Source organism: Salvelinus fontinalis, chromosome 5 (genome assembly GCF_029448725.1).
Source record: "Salvelinus fontinalis isolate EN_2023a chromosome 5, ASM2944872v1, whole genome shotgun sequence".
Classification (NCBI taxonomy): Eukaryota; Metazoa; Chordata; class Actinopteri; order Salmoniformes; family Salmonidae; genus Salvelinus; species Salvelinus fontinalis.
The window spans coordinates 52,854,785-52,878,112 of NC_074669.1; the positions used below are offsets into that span (position 1 = coordinate 52,854,785).

Genomic DNA, 23,328 nt, shown 5'->3' on the forward strand with positions numbered 1-23,328 from the left:
GATCAGATCCTATGTGATTAATCACCGGTGTGCATTCGTCTCTAGGCTGGTTTGCCCTATATACTTTCTTCAACAGGTACTAACTACAGATAGGAGAAACTCGAATCTAGGCCAACTCCTAAAATCCAACAACGGCTATTATCTCGACAGCATGAGTCTGGCAAACTCATCTCTAGTCGTCTATACTGTAAATCACTTCAAGAATGCCTTCTCCATTGCAAGAGAGTTACACTATACCCACTGTGTTCAGGATGGCTTATCTGTCTAAGTGGAATCTTACAGTCAACCCACACACAAACACACACACTCACACAAACCTTCCACCTCCCACACAACTCACACCTTCATTATCAAACCTATCAAACCATTGCCCCGTTGAGTTAATGCCTAAATGAGCTAAATGCGGCTAAATGCAGCTAAATGTGCCTTAGAAAGTTCTTTCCCCCCTCCCCTTTCTTTTCCATCTCTCATTGGAGAGTTGCCATCATTAGGAAAGCTCGAGAGAGCATGCTACAAGACGAACCCTTATTTGGTCAAGAACACTCACATTGGCCCCTGCTATAACAAAAATAACCACAGTTTGTTGATGGGAGGACCGCCTTGGAATATGGGACCACACAAGTCAATGGGGGAAATTGGGAGAGACGATTGCTCTACAGCCCATTCCTCATGTCAGTTTAAATGAGAACTCGCAACAAGAGACTGGCATACAAAACTCCGAGGTAGGGTTGAAATGAGTTTGTTAATTAGCAGTTACTGAAAGACATACAAGGTTGCACAATGCAATCAAAGTAAACAGGCTTGTTTGTAATGAGCATTCTGTGTTAATTATTAAAAGGGGACATACAAATATCGTTTTGCTGATTGACTTCATTCAGGCTAGCAGACTTTTCATATTGAGCCGCTGTTATGCCTTGTAGCGTCTAACTGCTTTGGTAACCCAACTGTAATTACACAGCTGGGCGTGGGGACTGTAGACAAGGCATTTGAAGTCCAGACTGAATTGTAATGAAACTGAACGAAGTCAAGATCTATGGTATTATACTAATAAATCACAGTCGTATGTAATAACATGGTATCTGTCCAACTGAATATAAAGTGTGAACAATTCCCACCAAAAATAACACAGTCCACTGAAAAAAACATCCACGTTCAAAAATGTTGGCTTCCATTTCAAAAGCTTCAGTTTGCACCTTTTAGTCCTTTTACTACTATTTCCGCTCGTGCTGGAGTAAAATCACTGTCTGCTCCAGTGGGCTTCACCCCCAAAAAAATGAAATATTCAACGTTCATCCATTTTCAGAACACCATATGTGAACACACTGTGCTCTGTGGGTAGTGGGAAAAGCCCCTGTCGACATCTCTCCTATCGACCATGCTAAAATCATGTGGCCATACTGGAGATATCAAAGGCTTCTTATAGAACAAGAACAAAAAGATTGATATAACCTAGATAACCTACAACTGCCCCCATGTACCCTCATAGTCTCAAAGGGCGATTGAACATCTATTCTTTCTACATTTATTCTTTACCCTTTTATGTAGAAGCGCTATTCACAACCTTGTGAGAGGAGTTGTATTCTTTCAAGTGATGAAATTGGACATGCCGTTACATACACTTGTCTCTCAGTCGGTGTGTAGCCTATTGACTACAATCTGTTAGGCGATGGTTAGTTGATTGCTGGCCACACATACGTGGGAAGATAAATCCAAGGCGCTGTACATGCTTTGTGTTTCATATTACAGAACACATCCATTGGAATACAAAGTCAATGGGAAGCAAAAGACAAGGCCATTTACAATACATTTCAATGTACCACAAATGGATAACACTAATGACACGTGTGACCTTACCTGGTTGTTTTCTGTCTACCTTTGCTATTCGGTGTATGCTCTTCATTTAAAGCATAGCAGCACTACACATGTTTGCCTGCGAGAAATCAATTCCACCTTGGGAATCAATAAAGTTCAATTCAGAAAAGTGGCGGCCTTTGCCTTCGTCTTACCCATCTTGGAGTTGATGGCGAAAAATCCCTGGGGGTTGCCACTGGTGATCTTGTAGGAGAGCTTGTCGCTGGCCCGGGCATCCGGGTCCACCGCCTCGATCTGGATGATGGACACGTCCTTGGGCGAGTTTTCCGCCACCGACGGGTAGTAGACGGGCTCCGAGGTCTGCGGCGCGTTGTCGTTGACGTCCTGGACCTCCACGTAGACCTCCACGAAGGCCGAGAGGGGCACCACGCCACCGTCCGTGGCGTACACAGTCAGCCAGTAGTGCGGGGTGGTCTCATGGTCCAGGAGTTCCTGGGTTCTGATGACCCCTGGGAGAAAGAAAGAGAGAGTAATTAGTTATTTGGGCTCTTGTATTAAGAGAAACCATCCATTTTCTTTGAATGGAAAACCATTTCACTCCCAGCTTTTATATGGAAATTGTCTTTGTCCATACATATAAAAACAAAAAGTAGTTCAAAGAGCATTTAGCATTCTGTATGGGGATCACACACAAACGCTTAGGCAAACCAAAATATTCCAGTATATAGTTACCTCTTGAAAGAGAACAAAGAAAGAGAAAGGAAAGATATGGAGAAAGAGAGAAACTCAGTCCGTGCTATTTTAATCATGGGTAGGTGTCGGTGCACAGCAGTAGGGGGAATATGGTAGGGTAGAAGGTTGGTATTGACATCAGACCCTGCTGTCTGTTTCTACATGACAGGCCGGGATTTGTACAGCAGGCCATATGCCATGAGGGGCCTATAGCTTTCAGCTGAGCAAACAGAGGAGCTTTCAAAGACCTGGACTAACATTTCACAACAAAACCCCCGATGACTGAACGGAGATCAGTGGTGGAACCATCAAAACAGCAAACTAGAAAGTAGGCTAGTCAGCCATCCTTCTCTGGATGGGTGCACAGTTGTTTCCCTCAAGGATTACCCAACATTTATGATGTGGTTTCTCATGCACATTTTATTTGGGGCTTTAAAAATATATCTGATCATTAGGCAGACTTGGGTTATGGCATGTCAGGGGTAGAGCGATAGGAAATTACTCAGTTAAGAAGACAATCTCTAGAAAATCTCTTTCCATGCAATTTAAGTAAACATTAACATTTTAAAAAGGTCCCAATGACCTGTTATCGAAAGCAATAAAAGTGAGCTCATTTGCCCGGCACACCTCCGACGGTAATAAATTATAATAAAGCCAGGGCGTGGGCCTGTTTGCCACGTATAGGCAAGCGGTAATCGCATACTGTCCTAGTCTGCCATATACCGGAGAACGATAAGACTGCTCCATGGCACCAATCCTACTTTTCCTACTGCCTGCCTTTCAAAACCCTTTGTTGCTCCCTGTAACTCAATGAGTTGCACTGCAGGTCTGTAAACCGAGAGACAGGCCTACCTTTCACCTCAGGGGGGAATAAAAATATTCAGAATAAAGAGAAGAAAAAAAGAAATCTCCAACACCTGTCACTGACATTTCACTTTTCAGAGGTTTCAGAGTTCTTATTCATTTTTTTGTCATTACTCATCATTACTGCTAGCCAGGGTTAGCTGTTAGCTTGAGCCGTGTAATAAGGCCCGGGAGGCAGGGTGGCAAAGGTGGAAATGGATAGCACTGTAACACTCCATAACACTTCCTACAGCCATGTGAGGGTATAACCTGCCTTCAGACAATATTCACACCCCTTGACTTTTTCAACATTTTGTTGAGTTACAGACTGAATTTAAAATGGATTAAATTGAGATGTTTTGTCACTGGCCTACACACAATATCACATCATGTCAAAGTGGAATTATGTATTTCGAAATTTCAACAAATTTATAAAAAAATGAAAAGCTGAAATGTTGTGCGATACTAAATTGTCCAATTCTTTGAAAAGAAAGGCACCTATTGGTAGATCGGTAAAAAAAATGCAAATGCTGAATATCCTTTTCAGCATTGTGAAGTTATTAATTACACTTTGGATGGTGTATCAATACACCCAGTCACTAAAAATATACAGCCGTCCTTCCTAACTCAGTTGCCAGAGAGAAAAGAAACCGCTCAGGGATTTCACCATGAGGCCAATGGTGACTTTATCACAGTTACAGAGTTGAATGGCTGTGATAGGAGAAAACTGAGGATGGATCAACAACAGTGTAGTTACAACATTGTAGTTACAACATTGTTGTAGAAACATTTTATGGAATCAATACTGTAAGTCGCTCTGGATAAGAGAATCTGCTATATGACCAAAATGTAGTTACTCCAATATACTAACCGAATTGTCTAGGTGATAAGCAAGAAGCCTGTACAGAATAAAAATATTCCAAAACATGCATCCTGTTTGCAAGAAGGTACTAAAGTAATACTGCAAAAGTAGTGTACTCTCCATATTTTCAAGCATAGTGGTAGCTGCATCATGTTATGGGTATTAGGCTTAGACAGTATACCGTACATTTTAATATTTGTCGCTACTTTTTATGTAAATACCTGCAGTCAACTTGTGCAATACGTTAGGAGATGAAGCAGATTGCGTTCTTCATTTCACCTGTCACATTATTTTTCATTATGAAGTTTACAGTAGTTCCCTAGAACAGTTGAACCAGCACAACGGGAGAAAGCGGGAGCAGCTGTGTGTTGACAGAGATCGCGTTTATATGGAAAGTCAATAGTCATTTTTTGCTTCAAAAGAGTGATCAGCGACGTGCAACTATAGTTTTTCTTTCACAAAAAATACATTAGTGCAACACATTCGGCAGAAAATAGCTTAAATTTCATCAGATGACAACAGAAATGCAACACTGTGGCTGGCAGCCACACAAGTAAATGAGCTTACAATGATAAAGCAAAAAACGATGCATGGCCATCATATTTCTAATGTTTATCATAGAATAAATGTAACCAGCTACATTTCCTAATGTTTTGCTTAAAGTTAATCTTGCATTTTACCTGAGAAAAGTAAGCTGGCTACACCAAGAAAAGTATCAGAGCAAAGTAGTTACACATCAGTCGGAGCGCTGTCCGTTTGATAGAATGCCCATTCGTGAATTCTAATCCGAGTGGACACGTGCAGCTGAAGCACAACATTTGTTTGATGCAGAGCGAAAATTACAATAAGAAGCATTTTAGATCTGCAAGATAGTTCATATACGTTTATTTCAATTTTTGGGCCACGAAAACCAAATAATTCTGAGATAGTGCGACCCCTAAGTTTAACTTGCTGAATTAATAAGGGTGTTTGAGAAGTCAAAGCCCTTTGAATGAGTTTTCTGTACAACTACCACTGCATCTTGATATCCTTGCATTTTTTCTCCGCTCCGTTCTAGGCCCATCTGCTCCTCCCCTATCTTCTCTAAGCAGAGCAGGCAAGCCCGTTTCCCTAGCGACTCCCAGACTCCACACAGACACAGCGTGTACACAGTACTGTTCTTCATTCAGACAAGCATGCGTCAAAACTTTGTTCATTTGCATAATAGCTCTCATTCACATTCGCTTGTAAATGACCAAACTCAACAAAAATGACATTCGGTCATTTGCATATATATGTATAACTTTATTAGCTGGATAACTTGTGCTAACTTTGTTATCATTCTGGTAAAAGATGCCTAATGGCCTTTTTTGTGTTTTTTGGTGCCTCCTTGTGTACTAAGCCAGTAATATATATGGTTATTAAAATTTGGAGACTGAAAAGATTTGGTCCTCAGGTCCCCAAAAGGTTCTACAGCTGCACCATCGAGAGCATCATCACTGCCTGGTATAGCAACTGCTCGGCCTCCGACCGCAAGGCACTACAGAGGGTAGTGCGTACGGCCCAGTACATCACTGGGGCCAAGCTTCCTGCCATCCAGGACCTCTATACCAGGTGGTGTCAGAGGAAGGCCCTAAAAATTGTCAAAGACTCCAGCGACCCTAGTCATAGACTGTTCTCTCTGCTACCGCACAGCAAGCGGTACCGGAGTGCCAGGTCTAGGTCCAAGAGGCTTCTAAATAGCTTCTACCCCAAGCCATAAGACTTCTGAACATCTAATCAAATGGCTACCCAGACTATTTGCATTGCGCCCCCCCCCCCCCCCTATTTTGCGCTGCTGCTACTCTCTACATGTACATATTATCTCAATTACCTTGACTAACCGGTGCCCCCCTGAATATAGCCTTGCTACTGTTATTTTACTGCTGCTCTTTAATTATGTGTTACTTTTATTTTTTTTCAGTATTCTTCTTAAAACTGCATTGTTGGTTAAGGGCTTGTAAGTAAACATTTTACTTTAAGGTCTACAGCTGTTGTATTCGGCGCATGTGACAAATAAAAATTGATATCACCCAACCCTAATGGATATGCTTGTAATCATTATTAAGGACTGGCGAGTTTTTCGGGAATAAATGTTTTTGCGGAATGGATCTAAGCACAGACAAAATCCAAGAGGAAAATCTGGTTCAGTCTGCTTTCCCCCAGACACCGAGAGACAAATTCACCTTTCAACAGGACAATAACCTAAAAGACAAAATCTACACTGGAGTTGCTTACCAAGAAGACAGTGAGTGTCCGAGTTACAGTTTTTACTTAAATCTACTTGAACATTTATGGCAAGACCTGAAAATGGTTGTCTAGCAATGATCAACAACCAATTTGACAGAGCTTGAAGAATTGTTTAAAGAATAAATGGGCAAATGTTGCACAATCCAGGTGTCAAAAGCTCTTAAGAGACTTACCCAGAAAGACTCACAGCTGTAATCGCTGCCAAAGGTGCTTCGATAAATTATTGACTCAGATGACTCAAATTAGATATTTCTGTTCTTTATTTTACTACATTTGCAAACATTTCTAAAAACATGTTTTCACTTTGTCATTTTGGGGGTATTGTGTGTAGATGGGTGAGGAAAAATATATATTTAATCAATTTTGAATTCAGGCTGTAACACAACAAAATGTGGATTAAGTTACGGGGTATGAATACTTTCTGAAGGCATGCAGGGTGTAATATGGTCGATGTCATATGGGTATACAGGCTTGTCAAGGCTTGCTGGCTGGCACCGAATGTGAAATGCACCCAAAGGGCCATCGTGAGGCGGAAATAAAAAATAAATAAAAAGTGATTATATAATGAGGTAAACAGATTACAAAAACATATATATTGCCACAGAAAAACGCAAAAAATGTGCAAGTGTGAGTTTTTCTCACGGAAGCACTGCCGACTACTCACTGCACTCACTGAGATAGCTTCTGGGAGGAACAGATTTGCAAATGTGAAGCATGAATAAGAAATGTGAGTGCTAATCTGACTGCTAGCGTCCTGCGAGAGCATGGGGGAAAGAGTATGAGTGAGAGGCAGAGAGAGAGAGGGTGGAGATTGGGAAAAGAAGGAGTGAGGATGAGATGGAGGGAGAGTGTGTGTGTGTGTGTGTGTGTGTGTGTGTGTGTGTGTGTGTGTGTGTGTGTGTGTGTGTGTGTGTGTGTGTGTGTGTGTGTGTGTGTGTGTGTGTGTGTGTGTGTGTGTGTGTGTGTGTTATACATTTCTCTGTGTAAGGGTGAGAATGTGTGCTATTCAGACTAATTGTGTGTGAGAGACAAGGTAAAAGAGAGACAGCTTGAACAAGACGGATGAGACATTTATTGTGCCTGTGCCAACGCAATGCCCATGCTTGAGTGCTCATCCGTTTGACTGGGAGACACTGGCATAGCAGAACCATTCCACTCGCTCACGAGTGTCAGGCTGTCCGCTGCCAACCCTAAACCCATCGGCATGGAGAAGATGCCTTTATATTAGTGCAGTTCTGCACTGCTACAGGTGACTAACAAGACTGCATAGTCATAGAGGACCTTGACCCAAACTCACCCCACACAGGAAACTTCAACAAACCGTGGTAGATAAGGCTAATTGGTACGATAGCATTGTAATGGTTGACCGGCGGAAGGAAGAAAGTCCAAATCTCGTATCTTTTTTTTTATAGTTTGATGAGGCTCTGACGCCTAGAATAGTTCAATTTTAAAGAGAGAACCATTTCGATGAAGCTCTAACTGAACACAATGCCAGTTTCAGTTGACATCTACTTTTTATACAAACATGAATGCGTGGCTGGCTTTAACTAAACATACCAGAAGACAAAGCATCTATCGAAACATATCAAATCAATAGTTGGCTGGATAATTACTCACAGAGGGTGTAAATGATGAATCAGAGGTATTTAGCCACCACACCTATACCATTTCATTCCATTCGCTCATCAGTGTCAGGCTTTTAGCAGCCAACCCTAAAGCTATCAGCATAGAGAAGATGACTTTATATTACTGTTCTGCACTGCTAGAGCAATTATCGCTGAATTATCACAGTGAATTATTGCAATGCTTGTTTATGTTTCAATTAATCCCGGATAGGATGGGTTGCCAATTAACCATTTGACACGAAAATAAAATGTAATTCCTTCATTCTAGTGGTGACTAACAACAATACTGCATAGTCATAGAGGACCTTGACCCAAACTCACCCCTCACAGGAAACGTAAACTGTGGTCGGTAAGGATAACTGGTACGATAGCATTGTAATGGTTGACTGGCGGAAGTAAGAAAGTCCAAATCTTCTATCTTTTTCATAGTTTGATGAGGCTCTGACGCCTAGAATATCAAGTTCAATTCAAAAAGAGAACCATTTCAATTAAGCTCTTTCTGAACACAAGGACAATTTCAGTTGACATCTACTTTTTATTCAAACATGAATGCGTGGCTGGCTTTAAATAAACCTACTAGAAGACAAGCATCTATCGACAAAGCATCTATTGAGACAATAGTTAGCTGTATAAATGTGTATAAATCATTAATCTGAGGTATTTAGCCACCACACCTATACTTCTAGGCTAGTCAATGAGGAAGTTGCAAAATGTGCCCTTGAGGCAATAAAAACAGTTGACAAAGCTTAGGCAACCTACCCAGACAGATTTGCTCTCTCTCTCCTTTCTTTCCCTCTTCCTTGCATAGCCTACAGCTACACCTTCGACAGCCACCTAGCACAGCAGCTAGGCTACACAATAAAAAGAGCTAACGGCTAACGCTGTCCCTACAATTCTGCCATCTCATGTAGGCGTGTGAACTGCAAAGTGTGTTGGCTTCAATTTTTTATTTTTTTATCTTTATTTAACTAGGCAAGTCAGTTAAGAACAAATTCTTATTTACAATGATGGCCTAGGAACAGTGCGTTAACTGCCTTGTTCAGGTGGCAGAACAACAGATTTTTACCTTGTCAACTCTGGGATTTGATCAAGCAACCTTTCGGTTACTGGCCCAAAGTTCTAACCACTAGGCTACCTGCCGCCTCAATCAGTCTCCGGAAACAGGTCCACCGTGACATTTACTCAAAAGCTAGTTACAGCGGGGAGGCTGGATGAAGCCTGCTGCACAACACGGTGTTGTTTTGACAAAATGGTGAAATAACATGGTTGTGCTTAGAGGCGCCGAGGAAAATGGCAGAGGAGGTCTGGAGATCTGAGGACAGAAAACATTTAGGTGGATTGGATAAGTCCAGCTGATCCAGGCCAAAACAAAAAAGTAACACCCAGTGGGGGTAGGACCTGCGGAACTATACTATGATGTTCCCTATTTAGTTCAGAGGATGAGGTGTGCTCGGTATTTCTAGCATGTATAGGACCACGGTCCCTGGCATGAAAGGGGGTACATAGTGGGCGGGGGACACTCTTTTCCCCAGAAGGCCTTGTTGCTACAATGGTGTCGCCACAAATGGAGAGAGGATTGCACATGCCATGGATATCAAAAGCTGGCAATTGAAACAAATTAGAGCGCCAAAAAGATTACCGGTTGTCAAGAGAGGATTAGGATTTGCAAAATCCTGTTTATCCCCAGTGCTTATTTTCATATGGTAGCACGACGTCTACTTCAGAAACTGAGTCAATATCATATTTTTCTGGCATTGAAAACGTGTAATGAGGAATTAGGCTGCAGTCAACTTTACACAGCCCAGAGAAAAACTATTTTCACCGTTTTTTTCTATTGTCGACAAAGATATCTACAGAAGTCGAGATGGTCTTCCGGTGAACTTCACAACAAGAGACCGTACAGGAATAATTTACGTGCTTCGGAGACCACGAGAGAACAAAAACGTGTCTTCTCAAGACCGAGAGATCAGCTATTTCGGCTTACGCCAGCACTCCCTTGCTCTGCACTTGAAGAAAAAAAAATCAGACGTTTGCTTTGAACTACCTCTCGGTAATTCCGCTCTCCTTTCCCCTCGCATTCCTCACCCTTCTTAGGACTCCTGCCTCACATGCTTACATAAACTTTCTCAGTGCTCCCCCCCCCCTCTTCTCTTTCCACCGGCCCTGGTGGAATGCTTCAAATTCCTCCACCACGTAGAGCCCTGGGTGTATTAGAAAAAGAGTCCTGAGCTAAGTTTCCCATGCCCCCTCGAAATCAAATCATCTCTTTGGATCCAAGAGTTCTCAGAAGCTAAGAGCTAGCCTAGCCCTGCACTTCCAACGTTTTCCGGTCCATACTGTAAGTATTAATGCCCAAAACGTTTGAAAAATTCACAAGGCTATGAAGTGCAGCCAAAGCAGAAAAACTCCACCTCATGGGATACCCACATAGCCTACAGGTCTCGCGTTCGCACTCATCATCTTTATTACTTTATAGAATGATGGATATTTCTGAATAAATACGGACAGCTTGAGTTACAGACGGTAACACATCGGCCAAAGGCTTAGAATCACCATGCAAAATAGGACTTAGCAGGCTATTGAAGTGTCAAAGACCATATCGGGGTCATTGACGAAATATGGTGGCGCTTTGAAGAGTGACCAGCATTCAGCGGGTATTCAGTACATTAGTGTAGATCCGGGAAAACAGCCATCAAAACAGCTGCATGATGAGTTCACACAGTCTCTCAAAACAAAAGTGCATTTCTCTCCGCTTGCCGTGCTGTGCAGGAGCACCAAGTCTGGGACCAAAAGGCTCCTGAACAGCTTATACCCCCAAGCCATAAGACTGATCAATAGTTCATCAAATGGCTACCCGGACTATTTGCACCGACCCATTTATTTTTTTTTGCACTGACTCTATGCACACTCACTGGGCTCACACATACTACACCGACTCCAATGCGCGCGCATGTGCACACGCATACACACGCTTACAAACACAAAACATATCACATCTGCAAATTGACGCTACACGCATACACCAACACACTCACACAGACACACTTTCACACGCACTGCTGCTACTCTGTTTATTATCGAACCTGATTGCCTGGTCAATTTTACCCCTAACTACATGTACCTATTACCTCAATCACCTCAACTACTTAGTACCCTAGCACACTGACTCAGTACCGGTACTCCTTGTATAAAGCCTCGTTCTTGTTATTTTATTGTGTTACTAATTCCTTTTTTTAATTCATTTGTGCAAATTTGCGTACTTTTTAACTCCGCATTGTTAGGAAAGGGCTCGTAAGTAAGCATTTAACAGTAAAGTCTACACTTGTTGTAACAAAATGTAATTTGATCTCTCTTTAACCCGGCAATCCACCAACCACTTCCGCTTCGCGCATCATTGTGCATTTTGTATACAATCGCCACCGGAGGCATAAAACAGCGCTATCAACAGCTGGGCTTAAGGGAAATGGTACTTTAAAACTTTAGACAAACTGAATCATTTCAGCCAGCTTAACAATGTGGAGCAGTGTGCTTCACTCTACATAATCATATGGTCTTAAAAAGGGGAGGGAACTAACTAAAAGCACTAAACAACTGCCATTTACTAAAACTGCATCAACAGACCAGGGGGGCATTAACGTTTTAAAACGGCATAGATATTTAAAACTATAGCTTGATGACACTGTGTAATAAAATAAGAATCCTATTCTAGATTCTCTGGCCCAAGGAAAAACTAAAAGAATGGCTGCATTCATCTGGAGTGAGGGGGAGAGGGGAGAACGCAGCGAGATACAGAGTGAAAGCGAGAGAGTCTTTAATGAACGAAAGGCGAGTGATGCAATGAAAACATGCCTGATGGGATTTTTCCATTTTTTTTCTGGCAGAATTTACCCCATTAATTCCAGTTGAGGAAGCCTATTGGGACATGCCCAGGCAGCTACCATTGTCACAGAGTGCAGTGTTATTTCAAAAGGCCTCAGAGCGGGCCTGCGAGAAGCGCCACCTGGTTTAATATCACGTTATAATTTAAGACCTTTTCCCTCCCGGCCCTCCGGTGCCATGCCCCGCTCCTCTGATAATAGTGGGCGCGATGTACCGTCTGTTTCCCCCTTATCGCAAAATGTTTATGAAGCCCCCTGAGATAGTTGCCACTGACACCGACTGTACTCAATGCGCCGCGGTAAACGGTTCCTGCGGAAAGGTCTTTTTTTTGGAGACAGATAAGGCACTTTGAAATATAGGCCTGCTCTCGTTTTTCCAATAGGCTGCCGTGCTGACATTTACAAAGGTTGATTATTTTTTTCATTCAATTTTTATTGTTTTCGGAGATTAGAGATTAGAGTGGCGTTTAGGCCTATAAAAGGCATTATGTTTGTTGAGAGTTATGACAGGAAGGTTGGGACAGTATGGGAGTTTAAATGCATGTTTGGGCAGCATTTTCTATCCTAAGCTTTTCAACCCTAAGAGGCAACCATGGCACTTAGGCCTAAACATGTCAGTGTCTGCATCTGTATAACACTGGATTTGAACCCAGTGCCATTAAGCTGCTGTCTCTGGTCATGCTACCGTAATTCTGATGTTTCCTGTCTTTGGTCTTTACATTGGCAGCTTGACAGTGAACATGACGGACGGGGAATTCAAAAGGAGCATCTTCATCTCCCGCCGTTTGATTTTAAGTGGCTGTCTCTCAACACATGAAACCTCAGGATTCGTTAAGCCAAGGACTGTTTCACTTTGACATTCAGTCAGTTACGCTTTGAGAGCCAATGCATCATATAGAGATGCTTTAAAATAAACAGCCAGCTAAGCCTTTTGTCGGTTACCCCTTTCACTGCAGTAAAACTCCATTTTGATTGGGGCTATGATCGGAAAACAACGACTTCACATTCAGGTGAACATGCTACAGGGAACTGTAGGTCTTTTCAAAGTAACAGGGGAACACACGCCAAGATAGAGAACTGAAAAACAAAATGGCTTCTAGGCCCAAGTTTCAACAATCGAAATATCCCAGTAAACTTCACTAAGATCAATTTGATTATTTTCTTTTCCGTCAAATGTGTGACAAACATGTAGTTACAGCAGTCTTGTCTGCAGAATCTCTGTGCAATCCTTAGCAACTTGTGTAGAGTCATAATTTACAGTAGTTTACATAAAAAGAAAACAACCAACCATTATTAGCCACGGGTCTCAATTGCCTAGATTAGCATGACAAGAGTTAACTCACAATCGAGCACACCATCTGCACGCGGCACCTTCACAGGTTTCTAAAAAAGACTTACTGTACAGAGAGAAACAACAAACTTTAACTGGGGAAAGTGTGCTTTTCATTTAGCACCCTACAATCAACTTTGCCCCGCTGCACATTCCTGGTCCTGTCGCCCCAGCAACGGCGCTCAAGCAAAGACCATTACAAGTCATGTGGCTCTTTTGAGTGTGCTGAAGAAGTCACACTTCTGGCTTGAGCTTCTGTGTATAGAATTTAAAAAAATAGAAGGGACCGGGCCTGGGTGTTTGGGTTCAATCAATCTCCCATGAAGCTTTGGTGGTGCAAACATGGCTGGAATAGTGAACGCAGCCAAACATGAAAAGACAAAACCATTCGCCACATACCTCCCCTATCTGGCATCACTGAGGGTCGGCCCTACCTCGCTCTCGACAGGAAGGGCAATGGGGGGACAATTTGGGGAAGAGAGGTGGGAGGAAGGCCAAATTTGAAGAGGGGAAAACACAAGCTCACAGAACTTTGTCATTCCACGTCAAACTAGTTCATTTGCCTCCACAAACAGCTATTTCAGCACACCGGCTGCCTCCAGTTTGAAGTGAAAGGGCAACGCATACATTATCCAATGAGCAAAGGGCAATGCATACATTATCCAACGAGCATCTGGACGGAAGAGGCGATTCCACTGGGGCTGTTGAGATTCCTTACGTTTTTCCTACATAAATGCAAACACACCGCATGAAGGCCTACACCTTTGGTAACCTATCCTACTAGTATATTTTAAGCCTGGAGACTTTTATTAATATGCATTTGCACCTCTTTTTCCCCTGTTAAGTGAATCAGTGCAAATTCAATTATCACATCTTGGTTTTTCACCTCGGTTCACAAAGTAGGCTAACGAACTTAAAGACATGACTTCAATAGTGCTGTCAAAGCAGCATTTAAACTAGCAGTTCCTGGAGGAGAAACACAATGAGAGAGAGAGTCTGGTCGAACTAGCTCTTTACGTCAAAGGCCGAAATACAAGGTATTAGGAGTTCTAACAGAAAGACATGCTTAATTGATCACAGATAACCCTTCCATGGCCTCATAATCGGCAGTCAATCCTTTAGCGCAAGCACCAAGTCTAATTGATCTACTTTGAGAACGGTCTCCATCGATTCACTGATGGCGCCGACAGAGATGGTCGCCTCGCTTCGAGTTCTTAGGAAACTATGCACTATTTCGTTTTTTTTTATGTATTATTTCTTACATTGTTGCCACAAGCATTTCACTACACTCACATTAACATCTGCTAACCAGGTGTATGTGACAAATACAATTTGATTTGAACAATGTACCAGTACAAGACTTATTGGGCCTAGGCCTATAGCCTACCTCGCCACTAATTAAGCACAGTCCATGACAAACAACATCCTCCACCCCTCCCTCTTCCCTAAGCAACAGCGGCAGCATTAGTGGCTTTTTTACAGGGACGTCGGTGAAAAGCATTTATAGTGCACTGCAGAGTGAAGACCATTAAGAGTCGATCTCAATTTAGATTCACAGAGAGAACGGAATGTCATGTGGTTTTTGTCCCAAATTAATACCACTCACCACCTCGACCACCCCACAACAATAACTTCTACTAGTGATGGTTGGGGGGGGGGGGTGTACAGTTACATATTGGGATATCTTCTTTTTTTTTCTTCGATATATCATATTGACAATATCCCAATATAGTTTTGAGCTAGTTGGCTAGCAAAACTCCAGTATTTTTCATTCATAGCTTTTAAAATAGGGAGCCAATTTGTTTTTAGAACTTTGATTTCCATGACTGATCAAAACCTGTTTCCTCATGGCTCTCTCTTGCCCCTCTGCAGCATACATGTGGTGAGCAATATGTTTGGAACATCGAATCGCAATAAAAAAATCACAGTATAGATTCACAATATATATATATATATATAGAATCACGAGAAATACAATAAATACCGTATTGGCACCTAAGTATTGTGATAATGTCTTATCTTGAGGTCCCTGGCAATTCCCAGCCCTAACTTCTACGCCCAACCACAACAACCCTCCCTCTTATTAGAAGCCTCAACTAGCCTACTTTATAAAATAGGTCCATCTTGTTGTTCTTCTCTCTGTATCACGACCTCAGGCTCCAGTTGTTTGTTCCTTTTTCCAACTAAAGGTTTATTAAATCAAGGAACTAGATTCCATGCCTGGCCCTGGAAACATCAATCAGGTTAGCGGGCATACCTAGCTGGCCTTAAGTGTGTCAGGCCCCCATTAGCTCGATAACCCCAACAGCAGTGTCTGAGCACACACGAGGACAGAATTAGCCTGGACTGCACACAAAATCTCACCAGGGCTCCACATAGCCCCCAGCTCTAAACATGTTTGTGTGATGTGCAGAAGTAAATACAAGGGCCAGAGATCCAGAGGGGCCAGACGTTTGGCGGATAAAGCCGTCTACAGTCGGACAATAAGAACTGGATAGGGGGGGAAACATGTTGATTCCTATCTTAGAAGTAACATCTTTCTGGGTTTTGCTCATCTTATCTTGGCCTAAAAATGGCAGAATTACTGCTGTTAGCAAAAGCAAACCCTGAATCGGGTCAAAAAATATATTGAAAGCTGAAGTTACATAAATTAATTTCCACCTCTGTTCACTGAACTAAATTAAGCTTGTAACTAAATAGAAAGTTAAAGATTTAGGCTTAAGGAGAAAAACTAAGGGCCAAAATTGTATCTTCTTGGCAGTAAAATGAGAGGTAAGGGAGTCAAATGGGCACTAAAGACCTTTTAATTTGCACATTCCTCATCACTACCCCTCCATTCTCAAACCCAGGGGTTCAAGAGGATAAAGGGAATAAATAAAGCATGCATAAGGAGAACATGAGATTCCAAAAGGCATTTAATTTAACCAGCCACAGATGTTAGCCAGCCTTCCCTTACTAGCCCCCTCATAAAAACCTTTCCAGAGCTTAAGGTGTGTGTGGCTTCTGGCATGTACCCTTTGGTTTTAGCACTTTTTCATTTGTTTTCTTCTCTTCTCAACCCTTGTTTTCCTACTTGTCGGAAAGCACTAGGTGCAGCTGCATGACTGGGTGAAAGCGATGCTGGGTGTGCACCCTTTGTTTTACATTGATTTCTTGTAGAGCATAATCCTCACATGGTAACCTCACACCCCCCTCTGCTCAGACCAACCCCCCAAACCATCCTTCAGTCAATGCATGAATTCCCAGGAGGCACACCGTTGCCTTGGGCATATTTGGTTTGCTACCAGCTATGGCTGTGATCCCTAACAATGGGGCTGAATAGCAGGACAATCCTATCATTGCCACTTCTGATAAATCACTCTGAAGGCCATGGAGGTCGAGGATAGGGGAGGAAGAGCAGGTCAGGAGCTCCCGGTGACCTGCATCCAATACATCCAGGAGTGGGATTTCAAACAAGAAGTGGGTGTCCTTCACGGAAACAAGAACACTTCTGAGACTCGGCCTAAGATCCACAGCCCCAAGCCGAGGGCAGAGTCTCAACTAAACAAACCACAGAGCAGAAATCTCTGTTGCCTAAATATAAGGCACTTTGTTTCAAAACGTCAACTCCCTAAAGAGTGCACTGTGTGTGAGAAAGTTTCTACAAATGTTGACGAGCGGGACCGAAGCCATTTTTAAACCAATCTCAGATGAGTTTCAAATTGCATTTCAAGAATCAAAAAGTCTCCCTCCAGTTCGCTCTGTTTACATTTTCCCTCAGTGTTTTTGAACAAAAGAGGTAGAATTATCTACAAGCAACAATCTGACAACTACCCCAGAGAACAATCACACTAAGACTGGACAGGCACAATAGCTGACAGATGGTCCTTAAGGAGCAATGCTTCATGCCGGCTCATCCCGTCATGCTAATGTACCAGCAAAGAAAGTGTGATTTCCCCACAGGTTCACGGAAGGCCCTAATTTACTCCGCTTAATAAAGTGTATGTCTCCACCTGAATCTAAATTAACATTCTCTCATCAATATCTCATTGAGTTACTTTAAAATCTGTAAATTACATTTCCAGAGACTTTGCATTGAACTTCCAGACTTAGGGGATAGACTACATATATGCTAAAAACTTGATGTTTATTCATCAAGTTTCACCGGCCCATTTGTACATTAAATATGTATATTGCCATGCAGAAATACATTTTAAAAGGGAAAAACTCACATTAAGCCACCCAGATTATGGTAACTATGTTTAAAATGAAGGGCAGCAAGCCAGGTCTGACACACCCAAAATGCGGTGACCAGTAGCTTTTTGTGGCAAAACCGTTTGAATTCCGGACTGCTTATTTTTAAACCCTTGGCACAGGTTCTTTAACGTCCGTGAGCAGCTGGAAAAAAATTATTCATACTTTCTTTGTAAGACCACAAAGAGGCCAGCAAGTGCATTTCACCAGACACACAAAAAAATGTAGATTTTCAATACTGAAGCAGATATGACAATCACAGAAAAATAACTCTCTCATTATACAAACAAGTTCCATCTCATGTGGGATTAGCCAGCATGCTGCATTACCCATTTGCATATGACTCGTTTTTCAACATGGAAAGGGAGAGTCAGTGGGTAAAATCACTAAGCAATCCTCTTAATTCCACGGCAACTAGTTTGGAATGTCTACTGCAGGTCTAGGACACAGCTGCTCCAGCTGTTCCTGCCATCAATTCTCTTCCCTCAGACAGAAAAATGAAAGGAATCAGGAAGCTTAGCGGTTCTCCAGGAAGCAACCCTCACCTCCATTCACCATTTGCCCCCACCACTGATATTTCAGGGGGGGGGGGGGGGGGGGGGGGGGGCATGGGCAGACAAGCATAGTCTGCACAGATACATGGGATTACATCCCTTTTCACATCCCAGTCATTTAAAATTCATGCATGCCCATTTGGTACCTTAAATAATAAATGATAAACAAAATGGGCCTTCACATAAGGGCAATATGGTAATGACAAAGAGGGGGGAAAAAGTGAGACACTCACCAGTCTCTTCATCAATGGTGAATATCCCTAGGCCAGAGCCGTCCCGTATTGAGTAGCGTATTTCTCCGTCTCTTCCTTTGTCTTCATCTTGAGCCGTTACTTTCATTACGGATGTCCCAATGAGGGCGTCCTCTTTTATAAATCCCTTATCCACAAACGAGGGGAACCACGGGCGATACAGATTCTCGTTTACGTCCACTACATCCACCTCAATAAAGCACGTCGACGATAAAGACATGGGCTTCCCTTTGTCCTTGGCTTTCGCCGTGAGATTGTACACCTGCTTTTTCTCGTAATCCAGATTCTGCAGGATGCGTACCGCGCCACTGAGTTTGTCCACCTCGAAGTTGCCGTCCCCGTTATCGCTGAGGCTGTACCGTACCTGACTGGACAGCCCGACATCCGGGTCGTGAGCCTCCAGCCACATAATCACAGTGCCGATCGGGAGGTCCTCCCTCACTTTCACGCGGTAATTGGACGGGATGAATTTGGGAGGATTGTCATTGACGTCCTCAAGAACGACCTTTAGCAACACTGTAGACACGAGTTGAGGTTCATTAACAGCCTGATCACACGCAGCAATCTTCAGAATGTAAACCAGGTGCACCTCGCGATCCAGCTGCTTTTTCACCGTCACTACTCCAGTCAGCTCGTCAATGGCAAACTGGTCAGTGTCGGCCACAATCGAATACCTGATTACTCCGTTATCTCCCTGGTCCTTATCGGTGGAATCCACCTGGACGATTTCAGTCCCCACTGGTGTGTTTTCACTTATTTCCACCGAATAGGAGTCTTGCAGGAACTGCGGACTGTTATCATTAGCATCCAAGATCTTAACATCTAAAAGACGCGAGGAGGACTTCTGCGGTATTCCCAGATCGTAGACTGTGACGTTCAGTGTGTAGTGGTCCGTTGTTTCCCTGTCCAGTGGAGTGTGAACCAAAAGCCAACCGGTGTTCATGTCTACAATGAAACGACTCTCTGTATCTCCTCCTGAAATAACGTACACCAGTTTTCCGTTAAAACCACTGTCTGTGTCGGAGGCGCTTAGAAGGACTACCCTAGCCCCAACCGGAAGGTCCTCTTTGACCTCAATGACACTGGGGAAGGACTCTGCAAACTGAGGGGAGTAGCGGTTAACCGAATGGATGTCCATTAAGTTATCGTCAGGCTCAGTTGCGGTGTGGATCTTAGTGCCATGAAGAAGCTTTTCTGCCAACATAGTAGCAACCCCAGTGTCGACGCACTTCAATTGGACAGGCTTACGAGCTGTGATGACAGTGATGTTCATAATCATTGGTTCAGTCTCATGCTCTCCATCACTGGCTCTGATCTGTAAACTATGGAAGGACACTTTACCTGCCTCCCCCTCGCTCAGTGTTCGTTTCAAAGAAAGCACCCCCGAGTTGGAGTTCAACTCAAAGAGATCAAGTTCATTCCCAGCTTTTATGTCGTACCGCACTAGCTGCAATTCGTCAGCGTCAATTGCAGATACCGTCGTTATCTGCTCTCCCACGCCATGGTCTCTAGGCACCGTGACTTCACAGTCGACATTTTCGAATAGAGGCTTATTGTCATTCAGGTTATTCAGTGTGACAGTAACTGTTGCCTCCACCTCCCGTCGGAAAGGGGAACCCCAGTCTGAAGCCCTAATTTTGAGATTGTAAATCCTTGGCATCAGCTCGTAATCCAGCTCTTCTGAGGTACCGATGACACCGGAGAAGTAGTCGATGACAAAGGGCTGCGGGCTCACGTTGGCAATGCTGTAGGTCACATACCCGTTCTCGCCACTGTCTAGATCAGTGGCTTTCACTGCTAACACGTTGGACCCTACGGGTACATTCTCATCAACGGTGGCCTTGTAAGAGGTCTGTTGGAACTCAGGAGCATTATTGTTAACATCTATAATGTCAATGATAACCTTGGTCGCTGCCTTTTTGTCACTGGTAATAACTTCTAGTTCAAATTTTGGGGCATAATCCGCGTAGATGGGTCCAGTTGTGGTGATTAAGCCAGTGTCTGGATTAATAGCAAAACGATTCTTCTCTGTCTTATATCTGAAAGCATACTTCAACTGTGGATACTTTGGCAACGCAGTTACCATAGCGACGGGTGTATGGAGAGGGGCAAACTCACTGAGATTGACCCTATAAACAGCATGTTCAAATTTAGGGGGGCCCACTTTAAACTGAGGGGATGTTACATGTACCACTTTCGCTGAAGAAAACTGTGGGGGGCTTCCTTTGTCCTTGGCCTGTAACGTGAGGTTGTATCCGAAAGGCTCGGTGTCCCAATCTACATCCTTGACCGCTTTGATTTTGTACTCCTTGCTCCCGGGACTAGTTCTCATGGCCTTAAACTGCTGTAGGGGGTCGCCCGCCACCACGCTCAACGACGCGATCTCCCCGTTTGGTCCCTGGTCGTTGTCCTCGACGGTCACTATGGCGTAGGTGGGGTCGCGGTCGGCGCCCGAGGGCGCCAGGGTGACGGCGGTGATGACAGGCGCGTGCTCGTTGGCCTGCTCCACCCTCACCGTCAGCCTGGCCATGCTACTGAAGCCGCTGCTCCCGTACAGCTTCATGCCTCGGTCCACCGCCAGGATCTCCAGGTCATACAGCTTGGTCTCAGAGTGATCCAGCTTGCCCGTCAGAGTCACCACCCCGCTTGTGGGATGGACGGCGAACATATCTGTCCACTCCCGGAAGCTGTAGTAGTACTCCCCGTTCGTCCCGATGTCGGCGTCCGTGGCGGTGACCTTGGCCACGCTGGTCCGTATGGCTGTGTTCTCGAGCAGCGAGACGCTGTAGGAGGTGGGAGAGAACAGAGGCCTCAGGTCGTTGGTGTCCTGGACCTGGACCTGGACTCGGGCGCGAGCCTCCACGTTGGTGCCCCTCTCCACAGCTTTGACAGTGAGCAAGTAGTGGTCTTTGACCTCCCGGTTCAGAATGGCAGTGCTGCCTCCTTTGGTCCGTATTCTCAGGAAACTAAAGTCTCCCAGGATGTAGTCCTCTGCTTTGAAAAGGTTCTCATTGTCTCCTGACACTATTTTGTACCGTATCTCCCAGGTGGGGTCTGTGATGTAGATGCCCATCTTGGCATGACTCTCCAAGTAGGTCTTAGCAGCAGAGTTCTCGTATATGGTGGCATTGTAAACAGAGTGAGTGAACTGCAGGGCCAATGCCTTCTCCGTCCTTTGGTTCCCTGTGCAGCCGCAGAGGAGCTGCAGGAGCAGCATGAGCAGTGAAGTCAAGTATTTCCCCATTTTCGTACCGTGTTCTCTACCAAACCACCTGGAGACACACAAAACAGAAGGTCAGAATCAAGCGGGAAAAAATAAACATCAAATTAAACATTTCATAGATTTTTCAGAAAATCTCAATAGGGATGGATCAGTGCTTTAATTTAAGAGCGTCATGAAATATATGTCTTTGTGCTAACAAGCAAAAGGGCTAAATGTTGAACCTTCCTAAGAGAATTGTGGTTTTAAAGTGGCACGGTGGACGGCTGCTCTTAATATCTGCTCGACAAAGGTCTCTAACCTTACTCCTCTCTTTACTGTGAGCCTCACTGAGCTCATTTAAACGGCATGACAAACGATGGTCAGGCTGACAAATGGGTGTTATGTGACCGAGGGGGAGAGGGAGAAAAGACATAGGACAAATAACTTCTTTCTCTTAGCCGACATTCCTCTTACTATTTCAGCAACAGGTTTAACAGAAAAGATACACTACGTAAATCCTGTTCGAAAGCACTATTCAGAGACGAGTCTCTTCACATCAGAACATATACTCATTTCATTCAGTGCTCTACGCACAAATGATGACGGAGGTCATTGGTAATGACAAAATAGTTGAACGGCATTCAATTCTCACTTATTCCATTGCAGGTCAAGCGAAAAACGGGCTTCAATGCTATAATAAGCACATTTCACAATTCCTTCCATCTTCTAAATTGCACATCTTTGAAATTCTTTGATCTACATGACATTATGCAAATAGCTCAAGCAGACACATTGCACGAAGAAAGGGTTGGAAATGGCGGAAAAGCGGTACTGTCCTCGCATAACTAGACATGCAAACGGACTCAAAATACACGGTCTAATACGAAAGGAAGTGACATTCAGGTATACAGGTTTGTGCTCCTATTGGATTTCACGTGTATATTATAAGTCCATTATTATGCCTGGAAATAGTGTATGATGAAGACAACTGAATTCTAGCACTAAAAGCCGTGTCTATACTGACTCTGGGGCCTTAGTTCCTGAGCTTGGCTATTTTCTGTTTAGGCTGTGCTAAAATAAACACTGCCCTGCTCTTTGGGCTTTTAAAGGGTTGCCATCGGGAAAAGCACTGGAGAATGTTAAAACATCCCAGCCCGGGCTATTGACTGACACTGGTGTCCAGCTGTCTTAGATCTGTTCAAAACACATGTTGAATGTATGTTTGCAATAGACTATATATATATATATATATATGTTTTATGGGGCTAGTAGTATAATGCACGCATGGGAACTTTCAACAACAAAAAAGTATGCCTTGAGCCTATGTTTTCCCCCCCCCCTGGGGATTAGGCTAACTATTCATGCCTCCGGTGTAGGGCTTTATGCCACAGTCATGTCAGGTTAGTAAGCAAACTTAAGTAAAATAAATACATGTACAATATTTTTTTTTTAACTAAGTCTGCATACACATCCAGGATTTTTCAACTGTTGAACTAGGCTAATCGTGGCGAATCATAAAGGGGGGAAAAATGATATTTACATGTTTTATAGAATAATTAACGTTTTTTGCTGAAATCATATTCTTGGAAGATGGCAAAAGGCAAAAACTAAACAGCTTCATAAAATCATTGCCTTCTGTCTGTTGTTTAATTGTCCAACCCATCCCCCCAACGGTCCCTATTTCTATTCATTTCACGTAGACACGGCAGCATTGCCCGAGCCAGATGTATGGATTGTT

The 23,328-nt window shown here is 43.4% G+C and overlaps 1 protein-coding gene across 8 annotated transcripts in view; it reads right to left on the minus strand.

Annotated features, from left to right (window-relative positions):
* Positions 1–23,328, minus strand: part of LOC129855819 (protocadherin Fat 1-like) — a 92,551-nt gene that overhangs the window by 68,103 nt on the left and 1,120 nt on the right. For all 8 annotated transcript variants that reach the window (XR_008759563.1, XR_008759564.1, XM_055923856.1 and 5 more), the window contains exons 2-3: positions 18,371–21,660; positions 2,007–2,321 (exon numbers count right to left, since the gene is read on the minus strand). Coding sequence is in view for 6 of the 8 variants with exons in the window: in XM_055923856.1 (XP_055779831.1) it covers positions 2,007–2,321; positions 18,371–21,632 (3,577 nt within the window). In the remaining 2 variants the exon portion in view is untranslated. The remainder of the gene's footprint in view (positions 1–2,006; positions 2,322–18,370; positions 21,661–23,328) is intronic.